Here is a 26,319-nt window from a genome sequence, read left to right on the forward strand (position 1 = left end):
AAATATTTCACAGGAATCAAAATAAAGTGCTGAGGATATGCATCCTTTTGCTATGAAATGCAATTTTCCAAGTCTTGTACCAAAGTGATAATTTTGATAATGTTGATCTGTACACAACAGATCAACATTATCCACCTATAACTATTTTTTCATTTTTATTTATTTATTTATTTATTTATTTTTGCATTTGGAACCTTTTGGAAACACACTTCACAAGTATCATCATGCCAACTTTGTAAATCCTTTACACCAAAACCTATCAGATAGAATTGGGACAAATCAAGGTGGCCCTGAAGAGAAAGGGCTACTTGCCCATCCCTAGGTAGATTCCCAATGAAATACACAGAATGAAGACGATCACAAAGAGATGGAGCCATCAAGAGATTTTGTCTTTATGTGTAGCTTAACATAGCAAAGGGCACACAGTATAGAATGGGGGAAATAAAAGCTAGTGAGAGGCTTCCCAACCCTCTATCCTTTGAGTGTCCTCTATTGTAAGCAGCAATGCTGAAATGTTGGTCTCCATCCGAATCATGCAACCATTGCTGGCTTCAGGTGTGGGTCTGCTGCTCCTTCCTGCTTGGCCAGCGCCCGTTTCCACTTTGTTCATGCGCCTCCCTCAGCTTTTTGTAACAGGGAAAAAGCAGAGGGAATTCATGTTTGTTCTCTCCCTCCCACCACCATCACCAAGCATTTTGATCTCTTGGCTCCACATCTCCATCCCTGTCTGTGGTCCCTTGATCACCCAGGGTACATTCTTCCAGTCTGGCAGCACTGAACGAGCAGGATGAAGAGGTGATTTCCATCTTGATACAAGGCTCTACTTGGCTTTGAGACGTTTCTGGAGCAGGGCCCAAGCCTTTTCTGTCTGTAAAGGAATGATATTATTCATTAAGGTCACCAGCGACGGGGCTCAAGAGACTGGCTCATTGAAGTGAGCGGAAGGATGATCGCTCCCCACCTCACCCTCTTACCAGCTCACAGGTAACCTCTGGCTCCCACATTGTGCAAAGGACAACATGCGACTGTTTCACTCTCTGGCTGTTGGGCATTTGGCTTTGGAGCCGCAAGCGGGCAGCTTCTTCACTTATGCCATCTCTGGCAACAATGCGTTTTATGGCCTGGGGAGTAGGGAGAGGCAGGAGAGAGAGATGGAAAATTTATATATTATTTATTTCGGGCTTTTATAACCCATCTTATCTCAACCTCCGAAGAGGGACTAAGGACGGCTAACAAATCAGCACCCCATGGCGCCCACATCAGAAAAACATAAATATATAATTTAACAGCAATATAATAATAACAGTACAAAACAATATAAAACAGTATAAAACAATCAAGCAGTCAACGGTTCCCGGTTTGAATCAACATCCAAGGGGCAGTCAGTCAGTTCTATATAAGTCGTCACGTCAGCCAGTCAGCCTAATTTACAAAAGCCTGATCCCATAACCAGGATTTTACTTGTTTCCAGAAGGTCAAGAGGGATGCAGCAGATCTAATTTCACTCGGGAGGGAGTTCCATAGCCAAGGGGCCACCACAGAAAAGGCCCTGTCCCTTGTCCCTGCCAGATGTGATTGCGACAGTGGGGGAACAATGAGCAGGGTTTCCTCAGATGATCTTAGGCCCTAGGTGGAGTCGTGTCCGACTCAGGGGGTGGGTGCTCATCTCCATTTCTAAGCTGAAGAGCCAGAGTTGTCCATAGACACCTCCTAGGTTATGTAGCTGGCGTGGAGCGCCATTACCTTCCTGCCGAAGCGGTACCTATTGATCTACTCACTTTTGCATGTTTTTTTAATATATTTTTTTTATTTAGGGTAAACAAGGAAAGGGGGAAAAAGTGGGGGGGGTAGCTTGGTTATACATTTAAAGTGGGGGAACGATACTGTGTATAAAAAGCAAGAAAAGAAAAATAAGATTTAAAAAGGAGGGGAAAAAATGAAAAAGAAAGAAAGAAAAAAACCACGGGTGACTTCCATCTAATCCTTTGCACTTTAAAAACTTGTTCAATAAAAAAACCCCTCTTCAATGTTGGAGGCACTAAAGCCAAGCTTTTGAGTTTAGTCTATTATTAAATCCATTCTTCTAAAATATCCATTTGGAAAAGAAGCAGCTTTAAATGCTACTTTTAATTTTTTCATTTTTTCATATTCTTCTGTGTCCAGTTTGTCTGTCTCACCGTGTTTCCCAAGTTTTTAATAAAAAACTAAATTTGTCCATGTCTCTAATCTCCCTTATTTTATTTATCCATTCTTCTATATTTGGTATTTCCTTCTTTTTCCAGTGTTTCGCGTATATAATCCTGGCAGCTGTCGTCAAATATGTGAATAAAATGTCTTCATTAGAGTCTAATATTAAATCCAAATCTGTTATTCCTAATAAGTAATATTCTTGCTTCATTGCATGTTTTCGAACTGCTAGGTTGACAGAAGTTGGGGCTAACAGCAAGAGCTCACCCCGCTCCCCGGATTTGAACTGCCAACCTTTTGGTCAGCAAATTCAGCAGCTCAGTGGTTTAACCCACTGTGCCACCAGAGGGACCAATAAACTATAAACCCAATCCTAAAATTGCTTTTCTACTACCCAGAATACCTCCATCTTATGTGGACTGAAGCTGCACTTGTTAATATACATCCAATACACCACTACACACAAGAACACATTCAACAGCTTCACAGCCACCTAGGCATCAGTTGGATATCAACATTGGAAGAAGGAGATTTAATATTAAAAACACAACATGAATTAAACACAATAGATAAAATAATCATGGTTTCAATATTGGCAAATGAAAGAAAGAGATAAGAAAGATAAAGAATTAGGATTTGCGCAAGAAATTTTTTTGGGATACAATAATTAAATCAGAAGGAAAACTGATAACAAAGATATATAAAAAATTATTTGAATGGTCAACGAATTCAAAGCAGGAAAAAATTATATGAAAAGGTGGAATGAAAATATAGGAAGAAACATCAGAAAAGAAGAATGGGAGGAAATTTGGAAGAAAAAGATAAAATTCACATACGCAACAGACCTGAAAGAGAACTGGGTGAAAATATCATATAGATGGTATATGACCCCGAAAAAGCTGGGAAAAACTTACAACAACACGAGCACAAACTGTTGGAAATGTAAAGTAAAAGAAGGTTCATATTTTCACATGTGGCGGACATGTGACAGAGCAAAAAAGGAATAAAAATGGAAGAAACTGATTGGAAAAAAGTTACTGAATACTTGAAACAAAAAAAAGATAATTTTGATCTAATAATTGGAGAAAATAAAGAGAAAGATAGAAAAGAAGGAAGAAGGGGGAAAAAAATAGAAAATAAGGAGAAGGAGAGGAGGAAGAAAGAGAGAAGAAAAGAAAAAGTAAGAAGACCCCTAGAAGATACCAGGAAGTCAAAATATCTATTTTAATTTTTTCACTTTTTTTGTCTTTGTCTTTGAATCTTTTGTATGTTCTACACAAAGTTCTGGTTCTCTATTTCTTTTTCTTCTCACTTTGTTATTTTATCCAATTCACACAATATTATTATTTTCGTTTTGTATTGCTTTTCAATGAAAATCTCAAAGATTATTACTTTAAAAAATCATTGTGATGCCATATCACCACTACCCCCCAACAAAATTCCACCTCTCTTAATGGCGCCATATATATGCCGAAATCATAGAAAAAAAGTAGCAGTTTGGGGAATCTACAGGTTAGCTATCACAAGGCTGCCAGCAGCCACTTCTGTGTTCACAAACAGGGTTGAACTTACTGCATTACACTGCTGTAATGTGACATTCTGGCAAACTGAGTCAACAGTGTGATTGTGACAGCTAAAAAGCCCAATGTGATTCTAGGCTGTAGCAAAAGGAGTTTAGTGTCTAGATTGAGGGAAGACCTAATCCCGTTCTATCCTGCTTTAGTCAGATCTCACCTAGAACACTGTGCCCAGTTCCAGGTACTACAATTGAAGAAGGATATTGACAAATTGGAACGTGTTCAAAGAAGGGAAACCAAAATTATCAAGTGTTCGGAAACCAAGCCCGATGAGGAATGGCTAAGAAAGCTGGGTATGTTTAGCTTGGAGAAAAAAAGGTTGAGAGGGGACATTATAGCCATGTTTAAATATTTTAAAGATGTCACACTGGGAAGATGGCAGCAAGCTTGTTTTCTGCTGCTCTGCAGATTAGGATATTGTATGGCGCAACAGGTTTAAATGGCAGGAAAGAAGATTCCATACGAACATTAGGAAGAATTTTGTGATGGAAAGAGCTGTTTGGCAGTGGAAAATACTGCCTCGCAGGGTGGCGGATTCTCCTTTTATAGAGATTTTGAAGCAGGAGTTGCATGGCCATCTATTGGGGGTGCTTTGACTGCATTTCCCTGCATGGTAGAGGGTGGGCCATTGTGGTCTCTTCCAACACTGTGATTCTGTGAAATGCCCTAAAAGGATGCCATGGTCAATAGCATCAGATGTCAACAAAGAAGTCTAGTAGAATTGAACTGTTGGCACAATTTGTCTAATACACAGTAGATGTCATCTATTAATGCAACCAAGGTTAATTCCTCAAAACTTGCCTGAATCTAGACTACAAAGGATAGAAATGGGACATTGTTATGTGATACTGTTATAGAATAATGTTAGGTAAATTATATTTACCCATAGTTTTTAAAGTGTGTTGTCCTACTGTTAATGCTTATGTTATTGTCTTATTGTTTTGTTTGATTTTAATTGCTTGTATTGTTGTTGTTATTGCTTGTATTGTTGTATTATGAGCTCGGCCTCATGTAAGCCACACCGAGTCCCTTGGAGAGATGGTAGTGGGGTATAAATAAAGATTATTATTATTATTATTATTATTATTATTATTATTATTATTATTATTGGTGCTACTGCTTTTGTATTTTGCTTTGATGGGTTGTGTTTTATCCTGTCATAGCCAAACGACCCTTCAGAGTTAAAGAAAAACAAGATGTACATTGTTATCCACACATTTCGTTTCAGAAATTATGCACGAACAACGCAATGCCTACCTCATCCTCAGGGATGATAACTGTCCAGACCTCATTAACTAGGTCTGTCCAGCCTGCCTCCAGCAACACGGCTCCATCCAAGATGCACACGGATTTTCCTGCAGTTCAGGCATTGGCAAAGTTGAGAAATGTTTAGGGTGGATAGGAAGAGCACAAAAACACTTTGACCATATTTGCATAGCTCAGAATAAATCAGGATCCCCAATATATTCAGGCTCAGTGTGCTGATTAACTCAGCCTACTTGCTTCTAGCTTGCTTCTCTTGCTCACAAAATAGGCTACAAAGCCCAGTAATGACTAGGTTAGCACTACATGAGATCTGCGATCCTAGTTTGTTGCTTCCAAACAAACCAAGATTGTTAGGAACAACTACTGACTTAGTGGACATCACAATATACCGTATATACTCTAGTATAAGCTGACCCAAATATAAGCTGAGGCATCTGGTTTTACTACAAAAAACTGGGAAAACCTATTGACTCGAGTATAAGTTGAGAGTGGGAAATGCAGCAGCTACTGGTAAATTTCAAAATAAAAATAGATACTAATACATTTACTTCAATTGAGGTATCAGTAGTTTAAATATTTTTGAATATTTACATAACACTGGAATTTAAGATTAAGACTGTCCGACTATGATTAAACCATTATTCTAACCTTCTTCAATACAATTGTGCTTATGTATCCTTCCGATACTAATAAAGAGAAAAAAATAATAAATATAATAATAATAATAATAAGAGGAAAATAATGGAAATGTTAATACCAACAGTAATAATAGAGGAAAATAATAAATGTAATAATAATAATAATAATAATAATAATAATAACAACAACAACAACAATAGAGGAAAATAATGGAAATGTTAATACCAACAGTAATAATAGAGGAAAATAATAGATGTAATAATAATAATAATAATAATAATAATAATAGAGGAAAATAATAGATGTAACAATAGAGTAAAATAATAAATGTAATAATACGGCAATTCGATGGAATACACAACAAATGAAGAGTTGTTAACACAATCTGAAGCAACCTGGAAGTAATCTAGAACTTTTACACTTTTGGGACTATACTATTATTATTATTATTGTTTTCTTCTTCCTTCTTTATTTCGATCTTCATTCTTTTCCTTCTCCTACTTTTCTTTTACATATTGTTCTCACACTTTTGCTGTAAACTTACTGTGATTTTATTTAATTAATTTCCTTAGTCTCCTATCTTCTGGAGACAAATTATTTTCAATAAAAATAGTTATTAATAAAAAATAATAAATGTAATAATAACAATAATAAATATAGTAAAATAATAAATGTAGTAATAATAAAGTAATGTAAATGTAATAATAATAATAATAAATAGAGCAAAATAATAAATATAATAATAATAGAGTGAAATAATAAATGTAATAAAAATAATAAAAACCCAGTGAAATAATAAATAGCTTTGACTTGAGTACGAACTAAGGGGAGCTTTTTCAGCCTTAAAAATGGCTGAAAAACACCGCTTATACTCGAGTATATATGGTACTTACTGCAAGATTTAAATATCAATATAAACCCTCTACTTTTAGCTTGTCCACCTCTGTCCACAAACAGAAGCTCAATATTCACAGTAAGCCAGAACCAATGGGAATCAGAGATGTCCTAATTCTGGCAAATATACCAAACCTTGCTAATTTGAAAGCTGCCCAAATCAAAATGAAGCCAATCAAATCTGAAAACTGCAGTTTGGATTTGAAAGGGTACAGAGACCAAGAGAGACCTCCAAAAACAGATCCATGTCTCTATAACAAGGGAATTCACATTTGTGGCTGGACTTTGTGTTGGAAAGCTGTCTTTAAACTGGGTTTTGTAGATTAACTGTTGATGTTTATGTTTCAAAACTACTTCATGTTCCTGTTTGCCCCACTCTCAGTGCCCTTCTACCCAGGTTAAATCAGGTTAACTGGGGGGGGGGGGGGGGGCTGAATGTCTTTTAGCCAAAATACAGGAGGAATCAGGAGGAATCGGGTTAAAGGCTGGAAAACATGTGTTTAAAAGCTGCCCTTTAAACCTGATTCCTCCTGAGAAACATGCACCTTTCCATGGCTGTGTAAACATGCAGACATGGAAAAGATAGTGTTTTCCTTCTCTCCCTCCTATCTGGATTCCCTCCTGCCCCCCATTTCCCTCTCGACTTATTGGAGGAAGTCTTCCATGCAGACCTGCAACCTTTGCCTCTCTTCCCCTTACTTGGAAGTACTAACAGAGGGCCTTGGAGGAGAAAGCCCTCTCCCCTACCCAAAACCCTCTTCTGGTTCTTCAAAGGGATGGGGTGGGGAAAGATAAAGGCTTCAGGCCTTGTCAGAGTCTTCTCTGGAAATTTCACGGGAAAATGGAGGGCAGGAAGGGGAGGCTAGCAGTGCCAATGCCCACCCCTGCTGATCTCACAATTCCTCTTGGATTTTTGGCCTGTCTGGAAGGGACCTTAGTTCTTAGATCCCAACTCTATTCTTACCCTGTGCTGCAGCCTCCTCAATTTTTTCTTTTGCCATTTGAGCCATCACTGGCCACATGATATTGTTGAGCATCCTCAGCTGTTCCTGTCAGAAGAAAAGAAAAGTGTCTGGAAATAAGAATGTTCAAAGTAACAACGGAGAACTCCATGATGTAGTGCTAGGTTGTGGGGTTATGGTGTCAGGGTAGTTCTAATGCAATGCACAAGAGAAGGGCATACCCAAGTAATGGTTTTGGAATGCAACTTAGCCTGGGACACCATTCACAAAGATACAATCTTAATGAAATTAAAGGGACTTGTGCAAGAGCAAAGTGAAATATTGTCCATTTAGGAAATACCTGGTATGAACAGCATACAGAGTCTATATCTATTGCTTCAGATACTAGAATTACATGAAAAGGGATGGAAGACCTTCATGATCGTATTATCTTATGGAAGACCTTCCTGATCTTAAGAGTTGTCCAACAGTGGTGGAGTCTTCTTCTCTGGAAGTTTTTAAACAGAGGCTGGATGGCCTCTGCCATCTGTTGGGAATGCTTTAATTATGTATGTATGTATGTATGTATGTATGTATGTATGTTTTTATTTATTTACTTCATTTATACCCCATCTTTCTCACCCCGCAGGGGACTCCAGGCAGCTTGCAGATACTGGCAAAATTCAATGCCATATATGAACATAATAATAAAAACATACCCTATCCAACTATAACACAGTTAAACCACATGAACAGCCATTTGCAGCTGGTAGATGGTAATTTTGTCAGCGCCGATTGTGTTTAAGTGCAGGCACTGCACCCAGTGTGCTGATCACCACTGGGACCACCTTTATTGGTTTGTGCCAGAGTCTTTGCAGTTCGATTTTTAAATCCTCATATCGTGTCAGCTATTCCAGTTGTTTCTCTGCAATCCTGCTGTTACCTGGGATTGCAACATCGACAATTCATACTTTCTTTTTTAACATGATCATGAGGTCAGGAGTATTGTGCTCCAAAACTCTGTCTGTCTGAATCTAGAAGTCCCAGAGGAGTTTGGCGTGTTCATTCTACGTAACCTTTTCCGGCTTGTGATCCCACCAGTTAGTTGTCACAGGCAGATGGTATTTGTGGCACAAGTTCCAATGAATCTCTGAGCAACGGTGTTATGCCTATGCTTGTAGTCTGTCTGTGCAATCTTCTTGCAGCAGCTTAGGATGTGATCTATTGTTTCATCTGCTTCATTGCAGAGTCTACATTTGGGATCTGTTGTCAACTTTTCAATTCTGGCTTTGATGGCATTGGTTTGAATGGCTTGTTGTTGTTGCTGCTGCTATTATTATTATTATTATTATTATTATTATTATTATTATTATTATTATTATTATTAGATGGCCTTTGTGGTCTTTCCCAATTCTATGATTCTATTAATCCCATATAGATCTGATTTTCCTGAATTTTCAGGCTATTTGTATAATTTCTTTGCATCAATTCTAAATGATCTTACATTTGTCCTTCTATATATTTAGCATACAACTCGCATGACACACAAGCCAAGGTCTGTGAGAACTGTACTTCAATAAATCTGGAGGGACAATAATTTACCAACCTTTTTCACTGTGTGTGTTTAGCTGCAATCAAGTTAAAATAACTTTATAATTTGAAAAGGCAAGCTGCAAATGAGAATTTGAACATTTACCTGTGTGCAGAATGAAAGGCTAAAGCCTCATAGGATTGGACTATGCTTTAATGAAAGAGAAGCATCCCAGCCTGACCTTCTTCCAGTGCTTCCAGCGGAAAAGGCCACGCTGTACTACTTACTGTACAGAAATGGTTCTTATTCACACTGCTCCCTATCAGTACCTTTCACCCACATACATACACAGAGGAAAACATCCAGAGAAAGAAGGTGAAAGGGCTGTCAATTTTGTGCGGAAAAGATGCGTCAGTGGCACAAAGGTGAACAAAAGACAACCAGGGCCATTTGGACGATGTTAAGTTCAAAGTCCAAAGTTAACTATTGACCTCAAATTCAGGTTGTTTTTACCTTGTCTCCAAATACTTTGGCCCCCAAGGCTTGTCTGTTGATGGTTCCATCTTCTTTCAAAATATCTGCAAAGAAGAATGAAATGTACGTCATCAGTGAGTGTAAACAAAAAGAAAGAAAGTAAGAAATTACATAATCCCCCCCCCCTCCTCCGAAGGCAGGAGAGCCTTCAAAGGCCATGTCCCCTTAAGAGTTCAGATAAGGCTGCTCAGTCCTATTTCGCAGCCAATTAACTTCTGGGTTGCTGTGAGTTTTCTGGGCTGCATGGCCATATTCCAGAAGCATTCTCTCCTGATGTTTCACCCACATCTATGGCAGGCTTCCTCAAAGGTTGTGAGGTCTGTTGGAAACTAAGCAAGTGAGGTTTACATATCTGTGGAATGTCGGATGGGAAAAAGAACTCTTGTCTGTTCTTTCTCCCATCCTGGCTACCAGTATTTTAAAAAAACCCTCTAAAATCAGGACAGTAAATAAAAAACAACATCCAGAAAACAGAAGAATTCCAGATATGAAACAATCAGGGCCAGCTAACATCTCCCAACAAAGGATTCCCCCAGGCAGGAAGCAGCCAGGCTTTGAAGCTGCAAGTCTATTCAGCACTAATCAAGGTGGCCATTTGCAACATTCACACTTGAGAACCACATATATAGGGCTGATCGGGGTAAATTGTAGGGGTGATAAGGAATCATAGAATCATAGAATCAAAGAGTTGGAAGAGACCTCATGGGCCATCCAGTCCAACCCCCTGCCAAGAAGCAGGAATAATGCATTCAAATCACCCCTGACAGATGGCCATCCAGCCTCTGTTTAAAAGCTTCCAAAGAAGGAGCCTCCACCACACTCCGGGGCAGAGAGTTCCACTGCTGAACGGCTCTCACAGTCAGGAAGTTCTTCCTCATGTTCAGATGGAATCTCCTTTCTTGTAGTTTGAAGCCATTGTTCCTTGTCCTAATCTCCATGGAAGCAGTAAACAAGCTTTCTCCCTCCTCCCTGTGGCTTCCTCTCACATATTTATACATGGGAAGCCACAGGGAGGAGGGAGCAAGCTTGTTTACTGCTTCCATGGAAATATGATGTATATACTCAGTTTTATCAGTTTTATCATGTCTTGTCTTATCATATTTATTTACTGTATTGTTATGTGTCTTATTTTAACTTACTACATGGAGTGTGATCGGGTCTTGTCAGGCCTTGTTGTTTTGTTTGTTATTGTGATATGGCCTAAGGGCTAATCAATAAAAAATTACTTAAAAATTATTAATTCACACTTGCCTCCAACAGACAAGAGTTCTTTCTCCCATCCGACATTCCACAGATATGTAAACCTCACTTGCCTAGTTTCCAACAGAAATCACAACCTCTGAGGTTGCCTGCCATAGATGTGGGCGAAACATCAGGAGAGAATGCTTCTGGAACATGGTCTTACAGCCTGGAAAACTCACAGCAACCCAGTGATTCCGGCCTTGAAATCCTTCAACACAATTAACTTCTATCCATTGCCATTTTGTTGAAGCTGAAGGTATTCCATGAAGTGATCATTTCTGTCTGATGCACAAAAGAAGATAAGTTTCTAAAAGGCTACTTATATGACAAGTTGCTTTTTCTGGGGGAAAGAACAGTAGAAAACAAGCAGCTTCACTCATGAAAGCAGAAGAAAAATACTGTCTCCAACTGACACTTTAGTTCTAAAATGGTACTGAAAATCAGTGTTATTTTCTCTGGGTCTTATGTAGTAATTAACATTTTACATATATTAAGGAATTTTTATTATTATTATTATTATTATTATTATTATTATTATTTATACCCTGCTGCTTCTCTCTTAAAAAGAGATTCAAAGTCATATTTCACTATTAGCTTTTTTTTGCTTCCTGTCAAGTATTATCTTCACTTCTTCAATGACTGAGTGAGCTCCAGTGATGTTATGGCTGCTCCTGGTAAAATGTTGATAAATCATGTAGATTTTGGAAGGTAAAAAGGCAACTGAGTAATTGGGGGGGGGGGGGGGGGAAAGAGACAAGAATTCCTTGGTTTTTCCCAGCCTGTTTTATAGAGAATAAAGCTGACTGACTGAGGATTGGGAGTAAAGAGATTGTTTAGGTCAGTGTTTCTCAACCTGGGGGTCGGGACCACTGTGGGGGTCGGGAGGGGGTGCTAGAGGGGTCACCAATGACCATCAGAAAACATAATATTTTCTGTTGGTCATGGGGGTTCTGTGTGGGAAGTTTGATCCAATTCTATCATTGGTGGGGTTCAGAATGCTATTTCATTGTGGGTGAACTATAAATCCCAACAACTACAACTCCCAAATGTCAACGTCTATTTCCCCTAAACTCCACCAGTATTCACATTTGGGCATATTGAGTATTTGTGCCAAGTTTGGTCCAGATCCGCCATTGTTTGAGTCCACAGTGTTCTCTGGGTGAAGGTGAACTACAACTCTAAAAACACAAGGTCAATGTTCACCAGACCCTCCCAGTATTTTCTCTTGGTCGTGGGAATTCTGTGTGCCAAGTTTGATTCAATTTCATCATTGGTCGAGTTCAGAAGGCTCTTTGATTTTTGGTGAACTATAAATCCCAGCAACTCCAACATTCCCAAATGACAAAATCAATCTCTCCCAACCCCACCAGTATTCAAATTTGGGCATATCGGGTATTTGGAATTTGAAAATACATCCTGCATATCAGATATTAACATTACGATTCATAACAGTAGCAAAATGACAGTTATGAAGTAGCAACAGAAATAATGTTATGGTTGGGGGTCACCACAACATGAGGAACTCTATAAAGGGGTCACAACATTAGGAAGGTTGAGAAACACTGGTTTAGGTGGAGTTCTTGATATGCCTACCATATAACTTTTTTTTAAAGGCACACTGACTTTAAATACTGCTGCCCTAGAACTTAGCAATACCTGTTCCAAAGGCTTCCACCACTTGCTCATATACAGGGCCTCCTGGCATATAGATATCATGTCCTAGATGGTCCATATCCACATGGAAGGCACCAAGACGAACCAGATGCTGTGCAATTGAGCTCTTGCCACTACCGGATCCACCTGTGAGGCCGATAACGTAAAGATGGGGTGGAGGAAATAGTCCTTTCTGTGACCAGGAATGGAAGAGGGAGAAGAGAGAATGGTTTGAGGGAAGAGACTCCATTGTGCACATTTATGATATAACAACCATTCTTCTGTAAATTCAATCCTAATGTTTAAAGGTCATGAAAACTTCTTTCTGTGGTTACTTAGCTATGTGTTTCCAATCGTCTATTACACAGAGAAACCATTGAAATCCACAAGCATGTGAGTAATTTCAACAGAAAGGAGGAAACCTTAAAAATGAACAAAATCTGACTAGCAGTTTTTAAAAGACTCTAAAATCAAGACAGTAAATAAAGAGCAACACTAAAAAAACAGGATTCCTGGCAACAATCATTCAGGGTCAGCTAACACCTCCAAACAAAGAATTCCCCCAGGAACCAGCCAGGCTTTGAAGCTGCAAGGCCATTACATGCTAATCAAGGGGGCCATTTTCAACATTCAAGCAGACAAGAGTTCTTTCTCCCACCCTAGACATTCCACAGATATATAAACCCCACTTCTCTAGTTTCCAACAGATCCCTCGACCTCTGAGAATGCCTGCCATAGATGTGGACAAAACATCAGAAGAGAATGCTTCTGGAACATGACCATACAGCCAGGAAAACTCACAACAATCCAGTGATTCCAGCCATGAAAGTCTTCGACAATACATTTGTTATATTTCTTCTGGGGCATCCTTTGACATTTAATATTTGTTATATTTTTATTCCAATTTTCTTCTAATGAGATTAACGCAGTGTACATGGCTCCTTTCCTTCCAATGTTGTTTTCTCATCAAGCTTGTGAGATGGGTGAGATCAGGGGTCCTCAAACTTTTTAAACAGAGGGCCAGGTCACAGTCCTGCAAACTGTTGGAGGGCCGGATTATAATTTGAAAAAAAAAAACCATGAATGAATTCCTATGCACACTGCACATATCTTATTTGTAGTGCAAAAAACTCTTAAAACAATACAATAATTAAAATGAAGAACAATTTTAACAAATATGAACTTATTAGTATTTCAATGGGAAGTGTGGGCCTGCTTTTCACTAATGAGATAGGATTGTTGTTGTTGTGTGCTTTCAAGTCATTTCAAATTTAGGTTGACCCTGAATGAGGGCCGGGTAAATGACCTTGGAGGGCTGCATCCGGCCCCCGGGCCTTAGTTTGAGGACCCCTGGGTTAGATAGAAAAAAATAAGTAATAACTTTGTGACTGTAAGAGCTGTTCAACAGTTGAACTCACTGCCTCAGAGTGTAGCGGACACTCCCACTTTGGAAACTTTTAAATCAGAGGCTGGATGGCCATCTGTTAGGGGTGCTTCGAAAGTGCAAGGGGTTGGACTAGTCAGTGGTTCCCAACCTTTGGGCCTCCAAGTGTTTTGGACTTTCTAACAGCTGGTAAGATTCCGGGAGTTGAAGTCTGAAACACCTGGAGGTGTGGTCCATGTGGTTTCTTCCAACTTTATGATTCTATATTCAAAGTCACCCAGCAAGTTTCAAGGCTTAGGGATGAGTGTGCTAGGAAATAGGTTGTCCAAGTCCTGCTCTACCTCTATAACTACTACACTGCATACTTAGCTGACACATGCTCTCTCTATGCTTCAGCACTATGCTAACTATCCACAATAGGCTTACCTCTCATGTTTGCATTAATGGAAGTTGGAAAATAAAAGACAGAGTAAAAGAAAGACTGAAACTGGAATGATGGCAGTGGAGAGTCTCCCCAGAAAGTAATCCATATTACTAAAAATAAATCTTGTTGGATAAAAACCTAAATGTCTTCCATTCCCTGTGTGTCAATTCATTCACCCTATTTTTTTCTTGGAATAAAGGCTGCTATTCTCAGTGGTACAATGACTTAAACTCTTGTACTACTGACTTGAAGGTTGGCAATTTAAATCCGTGGGACAGGGCAAGCTCCCGCTATTAGGCCAGTTCCTGCCAAGCTAGCAGTTTGAAAACATGCAAATGTGAGTAGATAAATAGGTACCACTTTGATGGGAAAAGGCCTAAGAAGCTCCAAGCAGTCATGCTAGTCACATAACCAGGAGGTGACAACACAGGTTCCTCGGCTTGGAAATGGAGAACAGTACCTCCAGCAGAGACAGAGATGAGCACCACCTCCAAAGCCGGAAATGAAAGGAGAAGCCTCTGCCTTTGTTTGTGTTTGTTTGTATCATCGTATTGTAACAACACATGGAATGTTTACTGGTATCTGTTTACACTGTAATCCACTCTGAGTCTCCACAGAGAGAAGGGCAGAATATAAATAAAGTGTTGTTGTTGTTGTTACCCTCAGATAAGACTCTGACCCACTAAAATAAATGGATAAGTAGAATTGCATTGTGAGCCTCCTGTAGGAAATGTATCAACTCCAGCCCTTTGATAATAGAATCCTGCCATTTTCCTGTCAACTAAGGGAAATTTAGGGGGGGGGGGGGGGGTTAGCTAACCAGGGATTTAAGGGCAGCATTATATGGGAACTCCAGAGCATTGCAAGAGATAACATGCAAGTATAAAAGTCAGGGAGCAAACCCTTTACAAGCTACAACACACAACCCCATAGAACACACAATAACAGAATGAACGTAACTCACCCTTGGTGGACGCAGTAGAGTCCCAAGCAACCTGCACCGCATGCTGGAGGAGCTGATCTTCTCCTCCTCATAACTGGCATGCTGAGGGTCAATGGCCAACTTGATTGTGTGAAGGGCCAGTTCAGACAGACCCTGTAATAGAGATTGGTATTAGTGAATAAGAAGAAACATAAAGATATGAAGCCAAGTCACTGTTACTTTTTCAGTTGCTCTGCTGCTCCTCAAAAATATAGTTCTTGGCAACTGAATTTGCTTAACTGTATGGATGATACATTCTTCCTTTATTGGTGAACGTCAAAATTATATTTAATATATTTTTTGCTTTTATTCATTACATATAGGTAAAAGTTTTCCCCTCATGTCTGACTCTGGGGGTTGGCGCTCACTCTTTTTCTAAGCTGAAGAGCTGGCATTATGCATAGACATCTCCAAGGTCATGTGGCTGGCATGACTGCATGGAGTACCATTACCTTCCCGTCAGAGCAGTACCTATTGATCTACTCACATTTGCATGTTTTTGAACTGCTAGGTTGGCAGAAGCTGGGGCTAACAGCGGGAGCTCATACCATTCTGGGGATCGCTCCCCATTTTTGTGTGTGTAAACCACCCTGAGTCCCTTTGGGGAGAGAGGGCGGTCTAGAAAAAACGCTTTATTATTACATTATTATAAATAAATAATAAATCGCTCTTCTAATCTGAAGTTATGCAAAAGGATACCCATGTAATGCACTTTAATAGAATGTTAACTAATATCTTAAATGTATTATTCTGAGATAACAGTCTGTTAACCTGGGAGGGGGGCTTTGAAAATATGTGAAAATCCCCTCTTTTGCTATATTATTATAATCGTTTATTCCCACTGTCCCTTCAAAGAACTCAAGGCAAAATACCGCCCCTCCTTTCCCATTTGACTATTACAACAACCCACTTGTTGAGAGGTAGTGATTGATCACGCTTATGTCAGGAAGCTTCATGGCTGAGAAAGAAACCCTGACAAGAACTACACACTGCTTTCCCTCACTCTGCAAATGAAATTGTTAAATTAAACATGATGTTCTAAACATCGTCAGATATTTATATTTATATACTACAACTCCCCAATTTTTCAGCCAAAGTATGAATATGCTGAGCTTTTGTTCAAAATGTTATTTTGAACAAAAAGTTAGCTAGTTGTGGGCTAGCTACACAGTAAGCTGTTTTTAAAATATTATAAAGGCTTGCATTCTGCATCAGCAATATTTGTTATATGATTTTGAGTGTGAATTTCAGATAAATTCCACTGAGCTCTTCATATGAAACAAGAAAGAGTTTGTTTACCTATGTATTCTTAACCTTATAGAATTCATTACCATAATGTGTGGATAAGCAGAAGTTAAACATAAGAGCAACCAACCTATTAATTGCTACTAAATTTGATGGTCTGGAAGAAAACTTCCAAACTGTCTCCAGTGTCATCAGTTGGGAGCCCCCGCCCCCCAGCACCAACTGCTTCTCTGAGATCAGAGTGAAGAGAGGGGCCAGGAAGGCAGTTCTATCTTGTCTCCTGCACTGTGCTTATAATATAATATAATATAATATAATATAATATAATATAATATAATATAATATAATATAACATATTGTATATACATATAATATTGATAATATTATAATGTAACACAATATAATACTACGAATAATATATTATAATTATATATTTTATATTAAATGTAATATTACTAATAATATTACAGTATAATGTTATAGTACAATGTAATATATAATATTAATATTGTGCTTTGGTAATAAAATAATATATTGTATTGACTTTTTACTTGTAAGCCGCTCTGAGTCCCCTTCGGGGTGAGAAGGGCGGCATATAAATGTCGTGAACAAACAAACAAACAAACAAATAAATAAAATGTGTATATAAACCAACTACTACAAGGGATGAGTATTACAGTACTCTCCTTTTGATGAATTTACAGAATTAATGTTGAAAAAAACTAGAGATGAAAAAGATCACTTAATTAATATCCTAGTTGTTAAGGAACTATAGAATAATTGGCACTTTAATAATAATAATAATAATAATAATAATAATAATAATAATAAGGCACCATCACTTAATTAATATCCTAGTTGTTAAGGAACTATAGAATAATTGGCACTTTAATAATAATAACAATAATAAGGCACCATCATTATTATAATAGAACTCAAGGCCAAAATACCGCTCCTCCTTTCCCATTTGACTATTACAACAACCCACTTGTTGAGAGGATCTTGATATAATATATGGTGATATATTTCGAACAAGAATGGTTTCAAAAGGGAATAGAAACATTCACAGAGAAACTGTGTACCAGTGCAGAAGAGCTCCAGTTCATATCAAAACTATAGTCCTGAGCAACCATTACGTATCATTTTGCATCTAACTTATGAAGAGACAGTGCTTAGCCTTGCCCTTCCTCACATGAAAAGTAATAATCTGATTCTTGTTTGCATGGACACTCCCTGCTTGATCAAAGATGCCTGAAAAACAAGTTCTATCCCATGTGGAGACTCTCCATGTTAAACAGTAATGAGTTCTCTTCATGTTTGTCATATTCCAAGTGAAGAAAGTCACAATGGGAAAAGGCACTAGGTGCCCCACATTTCACATGTTGATTCAAAACATTAATTCCTGAATGAGGGCAACATGAACCCCATGAAATGAAGGATCTGTTTACAAGGTCTGCCACACACTTACATTTTCCACCCTCTTCTTGTTGACTGCCAGACCACCCTTGAGGGTCTCCTTGCTGACTACAATGCACTTCAGGTCAGGATCTGTGATGGATGGACCAAAGTAGTCAAACAGAGGGAATATTTCATACAGCAAGGAGGGCTTGATATCTACCAGAAATTCATTGAGCTGAGTCACACGTTGTTCAAAGGGAAGGATCAGCTCCTTTAACAGCTTATCTGTAAGACAAAAGGAAGGGAAGAGTCACTTTTTGGAATGTACGAAGAGCTCTCCATGCAGGATTGGTGGGGCCCACCCTGACCTTACCTCAAGAAAATGCATTGTGCAACAAATTCACCAATTTGATAAAAAAAAAATTATTTCTAGAAGAGAATCTCTAAGTACCCCAGTGTGACTGTAGTTAGCTTCCTCCAGTCATTCTTCCAGAGGTTTCTAGAAATAACTTCTCTTTAGGAATCTCTAAGATCTCCAGTGCGATTGTTAAATTTCCCAGAGAAATTGGCCATAGACTTGCACTGATGGTACCAAGAAAAAAGGGTACAGCTAAAAAAAAGGTTTAAAATCTGCAACTAAGCCTGGCTTCTTAAAAAGTTATGTATATTTAGTAGGATTTTATGTTTTTTTATGTTTATTTTAAATTGTCTGTATGGTTTTCCTTTTTGGCAATTGAATATTTTGCCTTATATGTTGGAAACCACCCTGAGTCCCCTTTGGGAGATAGGGCAGTATACAAATAAATTAATAATAATAATAATTATTATTATTATTATCATTATTATATTAGCCTCAGGGCCCCCTGGTGGCGCAGTAGATAAAACTGCTGAGCTGCTGAACTTGCTCACTGAAAGGTTGGCAGTTCAAATCTGGGGAGCGGGGTGAGCTCCTGCTGTTAGGGCCAGCTTCTGCCAACACAGCAGTTCGAAAACAAGCAAATGCGAATAGATCAATAGGTGCTGCTTCTGCGGGCACATGACCTCGGAGGAGTTTATGGACAACGCCAGCTCTTCGGCTTAGAAATGGAGATGAGCACCAACCCCCAGAGTTGGAAGCAACTTAATGTCAAGGGAAACCTTTACCTTTTTATTCTTGACCAGACCCGGCTACCTGGCTTATCAGGTGGCATATCAAAGGTTACCATGCTGACTGAGGGATTGTGAGAGGTGTAGGCCAAAAAAGGATTTTTCCAAACTTCTCTAACAAATGCTCAAAACAATCTGGGTGCTAGAGAGGGATGGACAGTTAGATAAGAGTAAGCTACATAAACAGAGAAGTAGCAGTATTGTCTGGAAGTGGGGATTTGGAAAGATTTGGTATGCAGTCATCTCTCCACATTCTCTGGAGGTTCATGAAAGTGAAAAACTCCAAACTACAGCTCACCTTTCTAATGATCTCTAGGTCTTCCAGCACAACTCTATGACCTATTTCTCTGAATAGGTCATATTCAGGATCTAGGATCCTAAAGATTCCTAGAGAGAAGTTCTTTTTAGAAAATCCCGGAGGAAGCTGACCACAAGCTGACCTTAGAGAATCTCTAAGTACTGGAGTCTCTCCTAGAAATAATTTTTTTATCAAATCTGTGAATAATTAAATTTGCAAAAGTCAAAATTGCAATTGTAGAGGGACAACTGCACTTCTACCACCACTTTTAGGTCTTCAATGCCCCAGCACCACTCAGACCAAGTCATTCAGCTGCAGACATCTTGTTTGGTTTTTGACAGGCTGCAAAATCCCTTGTACCAAGCATCTTGAAGGAGGGAAAAGCAAACAATTGACCACAAAGATTTATGGCTCCAAGAGTATCTTGAACCTGATAAGACCAGGCATTTTATTATGCTTCTCCTGCTCTTGTGCAAGAGGCACCCTGTCCAAACCAAGATTGAGTTGAGGAGAGGTTCCAGGAGACTTATTTCCTAGAAATATCTGCTGAGTTCTAGGTATGATAATGCAAACATGTTATTTTTTCCCCAAAGCCTGCATATCTGTATGGTATGTATCAGGGCTTCTTAAACCTTTTCCACTCCCAACTCCCTTTCTGCTGACAAATTTTATGTGACCCAGGCATATAAAATAGATATAAAAATCAAACATTTACTGATAATAAATCAGCATTTGCATAGCTCGCTAAAAAGGCTGATCTTCCCTTTTATAAAGTACATTTTGTGCAGAGCCCACTGTAAATGCTGCACATTGTTGCTTAACAGATTTGTGTGAGTCTGTGATGATTAGAAAACTTGTACCAAATTTTTCGTAACCCCAGCATTGAGCTAAAGGGACCACTTTTGGAGCCAGGAACCACAGTTTAACAAGCAGTGGTATATATGATGGTACTTGAGGCTTCAAGCATATTTAAGTTACACTCGGAAAAAGCCACACTAAATTGAATGGTCCTTACTTCTCAAAAGATATGTACTGGATATGCATTACTCTAGAACCATGATTCTCCATTCCTATCCCACCAGACTCTAAAAACTTTTTAAAAAACCACAGCGAATTCATTTTCTAAATTTCAAGTGACCTATGCCATATTCCGTTGGACCAGACAGACTGGATCCACAAACAAAACCTGAAAACTTAGCTCTCTAGGGCATTTTAGTTGTTAAACCTGTAGTTCTGGACCCTGGAAAGTGGTATATTCCTGCTGAATATGAGAGACAGTTTAAAAAAAACTGCTGGTGCAAGCAGTCTCAGTAGCTGACAGATATAAAATGAGGAAATGTACACACACACACCCTAAGCATCTATAGTGGATTCTTGCGAACTGTTCACAGATATCACCTGAAAAATGCAAGAGGGGGATGTGGAAGGTGAGGCTTTTAGCTATAACTGGGGAATATTGTGTATACGAGTTATTAATGTAAGTTTTTAAAATTTCTAATTGTGTTAGAGACCATGTTAACAGGGAGATTGGAAATGGGAATTGTTTATTAGCAACATTTAAAAGATTTTTGATATATAAAATATAAATCCCAGTATGATTCATCTAAATCAAACACTGATGGTATAAAGGACTAAAAATGTTGGGACACATAAAGATATTAAGATAGTATTTATCTATGTTACATATTTCTAAACATTTGATGCCAGTATGTAAATAACGACAGGCTAGACCCAATTATAAGGCCTTTCTAGAAAAGAGCCACAGAATTAAAGGAATTTAAGTGTTGATTTAACAAGCCCATTTAATGAGTGTACTCTAATTGGGACTAATGATATATCACAGAATTATTGAGTTGGAAGAGAACTTGTGGACCATCCAGTCCAACCGCCTGCCAAGAAGCAGGGAAACTGCATTCAAAACACCTCTGACAGATGGCTATCCAGCCTCTAATAGCTTCCAAAAAGGAGCCTCCACCACACTCCAGGCAGAGAGTTCCACCACTGAACAGCTCTCCTTACAGTTAGGAAGTTCTTCCTAATGTTCAGGTGGCATCTCCTTTCCTGTAGTTTGAAGCCATTGTTCCTAAAAGTTTTTCCAAGGCCTTAAATTTCATTTAATTTAAAGAATAAGAGCTATAAAACATGTAATCTTCCTTCTTTCCCTTGCTGTTACTATAACTCCTGCCCCAGGATTTTATAGTTGTGCTCCCAATCATAGATTATATATGAAGAATCTGGAGTATTTTAAGAATTCTCCTGAATCAAGAGTAGCTTGTGTTTTAGGACTGTAGTTCCCATCAGCTCTAGTTAACCAAGCTAATGATAAAGAAAGACTGGAGCTACAGTCCAAAAATTACTGCAAGACTGATTTTTCCCCATCTTGACCTAAATGCTCATGATTTTTTAAAACAGCTTTGCAGGAGCTTGGAAAAAGGGCATACATGGTTCAAAGAGACCCACTTTCCAGGAGATCTTTGTCAGAGACGCCAAGTAGTAGCCGATTTTCCGCCAGCATACAGCTCACACTCAGAAGGATCTTGTGACCGTTGTGAATTCTATCGAAAGTGCCTCCCACGACAACATCACTGTAGCTCTGCAAGGGCTCGTCTTTCACACTGGTCTCCTGCTGTGGGGACAGATCACCATCTGGGGACAGATCACCATCGCTAGATTCTAGTTCATACTCTGGGTATAACAGGACAGAGATGAGATTGGGTCGACAACTGTAGCAGCTAGTGGCATAGCGCTCTAAGCGTTGCTTGACTGGATTGGACTGCCCACCATCTCCAGTTTCAAAGTCAGTGAGCACCACTTCAGGTGGCTGGGAGAGATTCTGTACAGATCCAAGCACTGGAGGAGATGTTCCCTGGTTGAGAATGTTAGTGAGCAAGACCCGGACATCAAGGTGGTGATGGACGCCAGCATCAGCATACAACTTGCTGATAAGACTGTAGACTTCAGATGTAGCTGGAACATATGTGGAACGGGGCTGTGTAGATCCTGTCAGGCTGAGCCCTGGCTGCAGGTGAATATAGAGGGTGTCTTGTACCAGCCGAGCAGCTGATGTGAGAATGGGAACAAGGCGCAAGGAAAGTTTCGACAGTGGTGATGTGAGAACCAGCAGGCCTGAACGGAAAACCGACATGCTGCTCAGCAGGCAATACACCCAAACAGTTGTGCAAAAGAGAAGAGAAACAAAGGTTAGTGAGAGACAACAAACAGACTTTATACAATGCAACCACTGCCTACCACACACAAACTGAAATATCGGATCATGAACCTGGATTAGAATTTTTCAAACTTACGTTTCCATTCAACTGTGCCATTCAATAACATTGAGAAGACACTTTCATGAGGTATGAAGATACATGTGCTCTAAATTGTTGGGCTTAGTGAGATGAAATGTGAATATAGGCAATCCCCAGGTTACAAACAAGATAGGTTCTGTAAGTTTGTTCATAAGTTGAATTCTATGTAAGCTGGAACAGGTATATTTTTAAGTATAATTCCAGCAAGATTATTATTATTATTATTATTATTATTATTATTATTATTATTATTATAGCACGGGGAAGGGTTAACACCCCTGTATCAATTGTTTTGCTGTCTGTTCAGAAGATTTCACCCCACTTTCTATCAGTGTGACAATTGGATTTTGAGAAATTTTGGTTGTTGTAAAAACAAGGATTGGTGACAAAGCTTTAGTAGAGACACCTTTTCCCCATGATAACTCTTATAGGAGTAAATTTCCCTTCCTAGGGATAGATTTCCTCACTTCCTGTTGTCTCACCTCCATATCTAATTAGGAGTTGCATGGGGCTTCCTGTAGAATAGCTGGTTTATGCATAATATAAAATGCATGCACCTATAGTTACTTTGCCAATTAAAAGTTCCCTACTTCTCTTCTTCTGTTTGTTCATTTAAAGCTCTCTATTTAACATTAGTTAATAGGCAATTTAACATGTGCAAATCAGTAACAGGGAGCATTTCCTTCCTACTTCTTCTTAATACATTAACTCCCAGGAAAACAGCTGAAAGGAAAGATTAGAGGGTGAGGCTATTTTATAAAGTCACTAGCTGTCCCCTGCCACGCATTGCTGTGGCACAGTCTGGTAATCTGGAAAATAAAGGAATTAGGAAGTGTTGGTTTCTAATATATGTAATTTCTTTGTGCTTGTGGGAAAACAGTATTTTTGCTGTTTCTTTGTCAGTGTTGATGTAGAGATTGTCTGGTTTGCACACTCTGGAACATGCAACACATAATTGTCTGTCTTTAGGGGTCCCTTTCAAGTCTATGATACTATATCTGTGTGTGTGTGTGTGTGTGTGTGTGTGTGTGTGTGTGAATCATATCTATCTATTTATATCTATGGCTGGATGGCTCTTTGTCAGGAGGGCTTTGATTACGTTTTCTTGCCCTGCTGGAAGGAGTTGGACTAGATGGCCTTAACTATGGGGGTTCTGTGTGGGAAGTTTGCCCCAATTCTGTCGTTGGTGGGGTTCAGCAAGCTCTTTGACTGTAGATGAACTATAAATCTCAGTAACTACAACTCCCAAATGTCAAGGTCTATTTCCCCCAAACTCCATCTGTGTCCATATTTGGGCATATGGAATATTTGTGCCAAGTTTGGTCCAGATCCATCATTATTTGAGTCCACAGTGCTCTCTGGATGTAGGTGAACGATAACTCCCAAACTCAAGGCCAGTGCCCACCAAACCCAGTTTTTTCTGTTGGTCATGGGAGCCCTGTGTGCTAAGTTTGGCCCAATTCCATCACTGGTGGAGTTCGGAATGCTCTTTGATTGTAGGTGAACTATAAATCCCAGCAACTACAACTCGCAAATGGCAAAATCAATTTTTTGAGTGATGGTCACTCCTTGGGTTAGTAAGTGTCTTGTGGCCAAATTTGGCTGCAATTCATCCAATGGTTTTTGTGTTATGTTAACCCCACAAACGAACATTACATTTTTATTTATATAGATTACTCCTGTCTCCTTTTCTCAAGGCTCTACAATCTCCTATTCTCAGTTCCTTGAACGAAGGGCACTTCCACACAGCCCTATATCCCAGAATATATGACAGTTCACACTGTCATATATTCCAGTTCAAAGCAGAAAATATGGTCCCCTTCCACACAACTGAATAAAATCTCACATTTTCTTCTTTGAACTGGAATATATGGCACCATGAACTCAGGGCCCTTCCCTACAGCCCTATATCCCAGAATATCAAGGCAGAAAATCGCACAATATCTACTTTGAACTGTGTTGTCTGAGTCCACACTCAGATAATGTGGGATTATCTGCCTTGATATTCTGGGTTATATGGCTGTGTGGAAGGACCTGCCCAGCTCTACAGCTCCCATGATTCCATAGCCTTGAGCCCTGGCAGTTCAAGTGGTGTCAAACTGTGTTAACTCTCCAGTGGAGATGCAACCTGAGAACCAATAAACAAAGACGTATAAGGCCTCCTTTTTACCTACTCCTCTCTCTTTCCCAGGGCCCTTCCACACAGCCCTATATCCCAGAGTATCAAGGCAGAAAATCCCACAACATCTGCTTTGAACTGGGTTATCTTGTCATCGAACACAGAAACCTCTGCCTTCAAGTTGATCTGACTGCAGCAGGGAGTTCCCCACTTCCTGATAGTGTGGGATTTCCTGCCTTGATATTCTGGGATATAGGGCTGTGTATATGGCACCATGAACTCATGCTTGCACACAGTCCTATATCCCAGAATATCATGGCAGAGAATTCCACAATATCTACTTTGAACTTGGTTATCTGAGTCAAATAATGTGGGATTTTCTGCCTTGATATTCTGGGATATAGGGCTGTGTGGAAGGACACACCCAGATCTACAGCTTCCATGATTCCATAGCCTTGAGCCCTGGCAGTTCAAGTGGTGTCGAATTGTGTTAATTCTCCAGTGGAGATGCAACCTGAGAGCCAATAAATAAAGGCCTCCTTTTCACCCACTCCTCTCTCTTTCCCAGGGCCCTTCTACACAGCCCTATATCCCAGAATATCGAGGCAGAAAATCCCACAATATCTGCTTTGAACTGGGTTATCTTGTCATCGAATACAGAAAGTTGATCTGACCGCAGCAGGGAGTTCCACAGTTCCTGATAGTGTGGGATTTCCTGCCTTGATATCCTGGGATATGGGGCTGTGTGGGAGGGCCCCCAATCTTTTAAAAATACAAAGAGGCATGTAGGAAGAACACAGAAACCCCTGCCTTCAAGTTGATCTGACTGCAGCAGGGAGTTCCACAGTTCCTGATAGTGTGGGATTTCCTGCCTTGATATTCTGGGATATAGGGCTGTGTGGGAGGGCCCCCAATCTTTTAAAAATACAAGGAGGCATGTAGGAAATGAGACTGAAAAGGAAGACCTGGAGGAGACACACTGTGGGGGTGCATCTACACTGGAGAATTAACGCAGTTTGACACCACTTGAACCGCCAGGGCTCAAGGCTATGGAATCACGGGAGCTGTAGACCTGCGAGATCTTTAGCCTTCTCTGACAGAGTTCAGGCGCTTCACCCAACTACAACTCCCAGCTGTAGCTGTCAGACATGGCTGATCAAGTGGTATCAAATTGCGTTAATTCTCCAGATGCCAGGCTCAGAGTCACGACTCTCCCGAGGTTTGACAACCCACAGCCCTCCCAGCAGAAAGGAAGAAAGAAGGACCAAATCCCCCAACTGGCGCTCACCTGCTGGGCAGCCCCAGCTGAAGCCTCGCCCGACCCGGAAGGACTTTCGTCAGAACCGGAAGCATTTCTTCACTGAGGGGTGGGAAGGAGAGAGAGGCATCACATATTTTAAAAGATTTGAATATTTGAATTAAAAAGCTTTGTATTGTCCTTTTGGTGGGATCAGCCTGGCTCTTTTAGATTACCTTTTAAATAAAGGCAATCTTATTATATCCAGTTCCATTTGAGCAATTTCAGATTGAAAAGCTAAGAAAGGGCGGGAT

The 26,319-nt window shown here is 39.6% G+C and overlaps 1 protein-coding gene across 1 annotated transcript; it reads right to left on the reverse strand.

Annotated features, from left to right (window-relative positions):
• Positions 1-368: 368 nt before the first annotated feature.
• COASY (Coenzyme A synthase) lies at positions 369-26,319 on the reverse strand. The gene is made up of 11 exons (XM_060780950.2): positions 26,242-26,319; positions 26,057-26,128; positions 21,802-22,487; positions 17,968-18,182; positions 15,237-15,368; positions 12,468-12,657; positions 9,549-9,613; positions 7,528-7,612; positions 5,022-5,119; positions 975-1,121; positions 369-868 (listed from the first exon to the last, which is right to left on the reverse strand). Exons 1-11 carry the CDS (start codon positions 26,277-26,279, stop codon positions 821-823), a joined length of 1,776 nt encoding a protein of 591 aa, XP_060636933.2. The 5' UTR covers positions 26,280-26,319; the 3' UTR covers positions 369-820.

The sequence above is a fragment of the Anolis sagrei genome, chromosome 6 (genome assembly GCF_037176765.1).
Source record: "Anolis sagrei isolate rAnoSag1 chromosome 6, rAnoSag1.mat, whole genome shotgun sequence".
Classification (NCBI taxonomy): Eukaryota; Metazoa; Chordata; class Lepidosauria; order Squamata; family Dactyloidae; genus Anolis; species Anolis sagrei.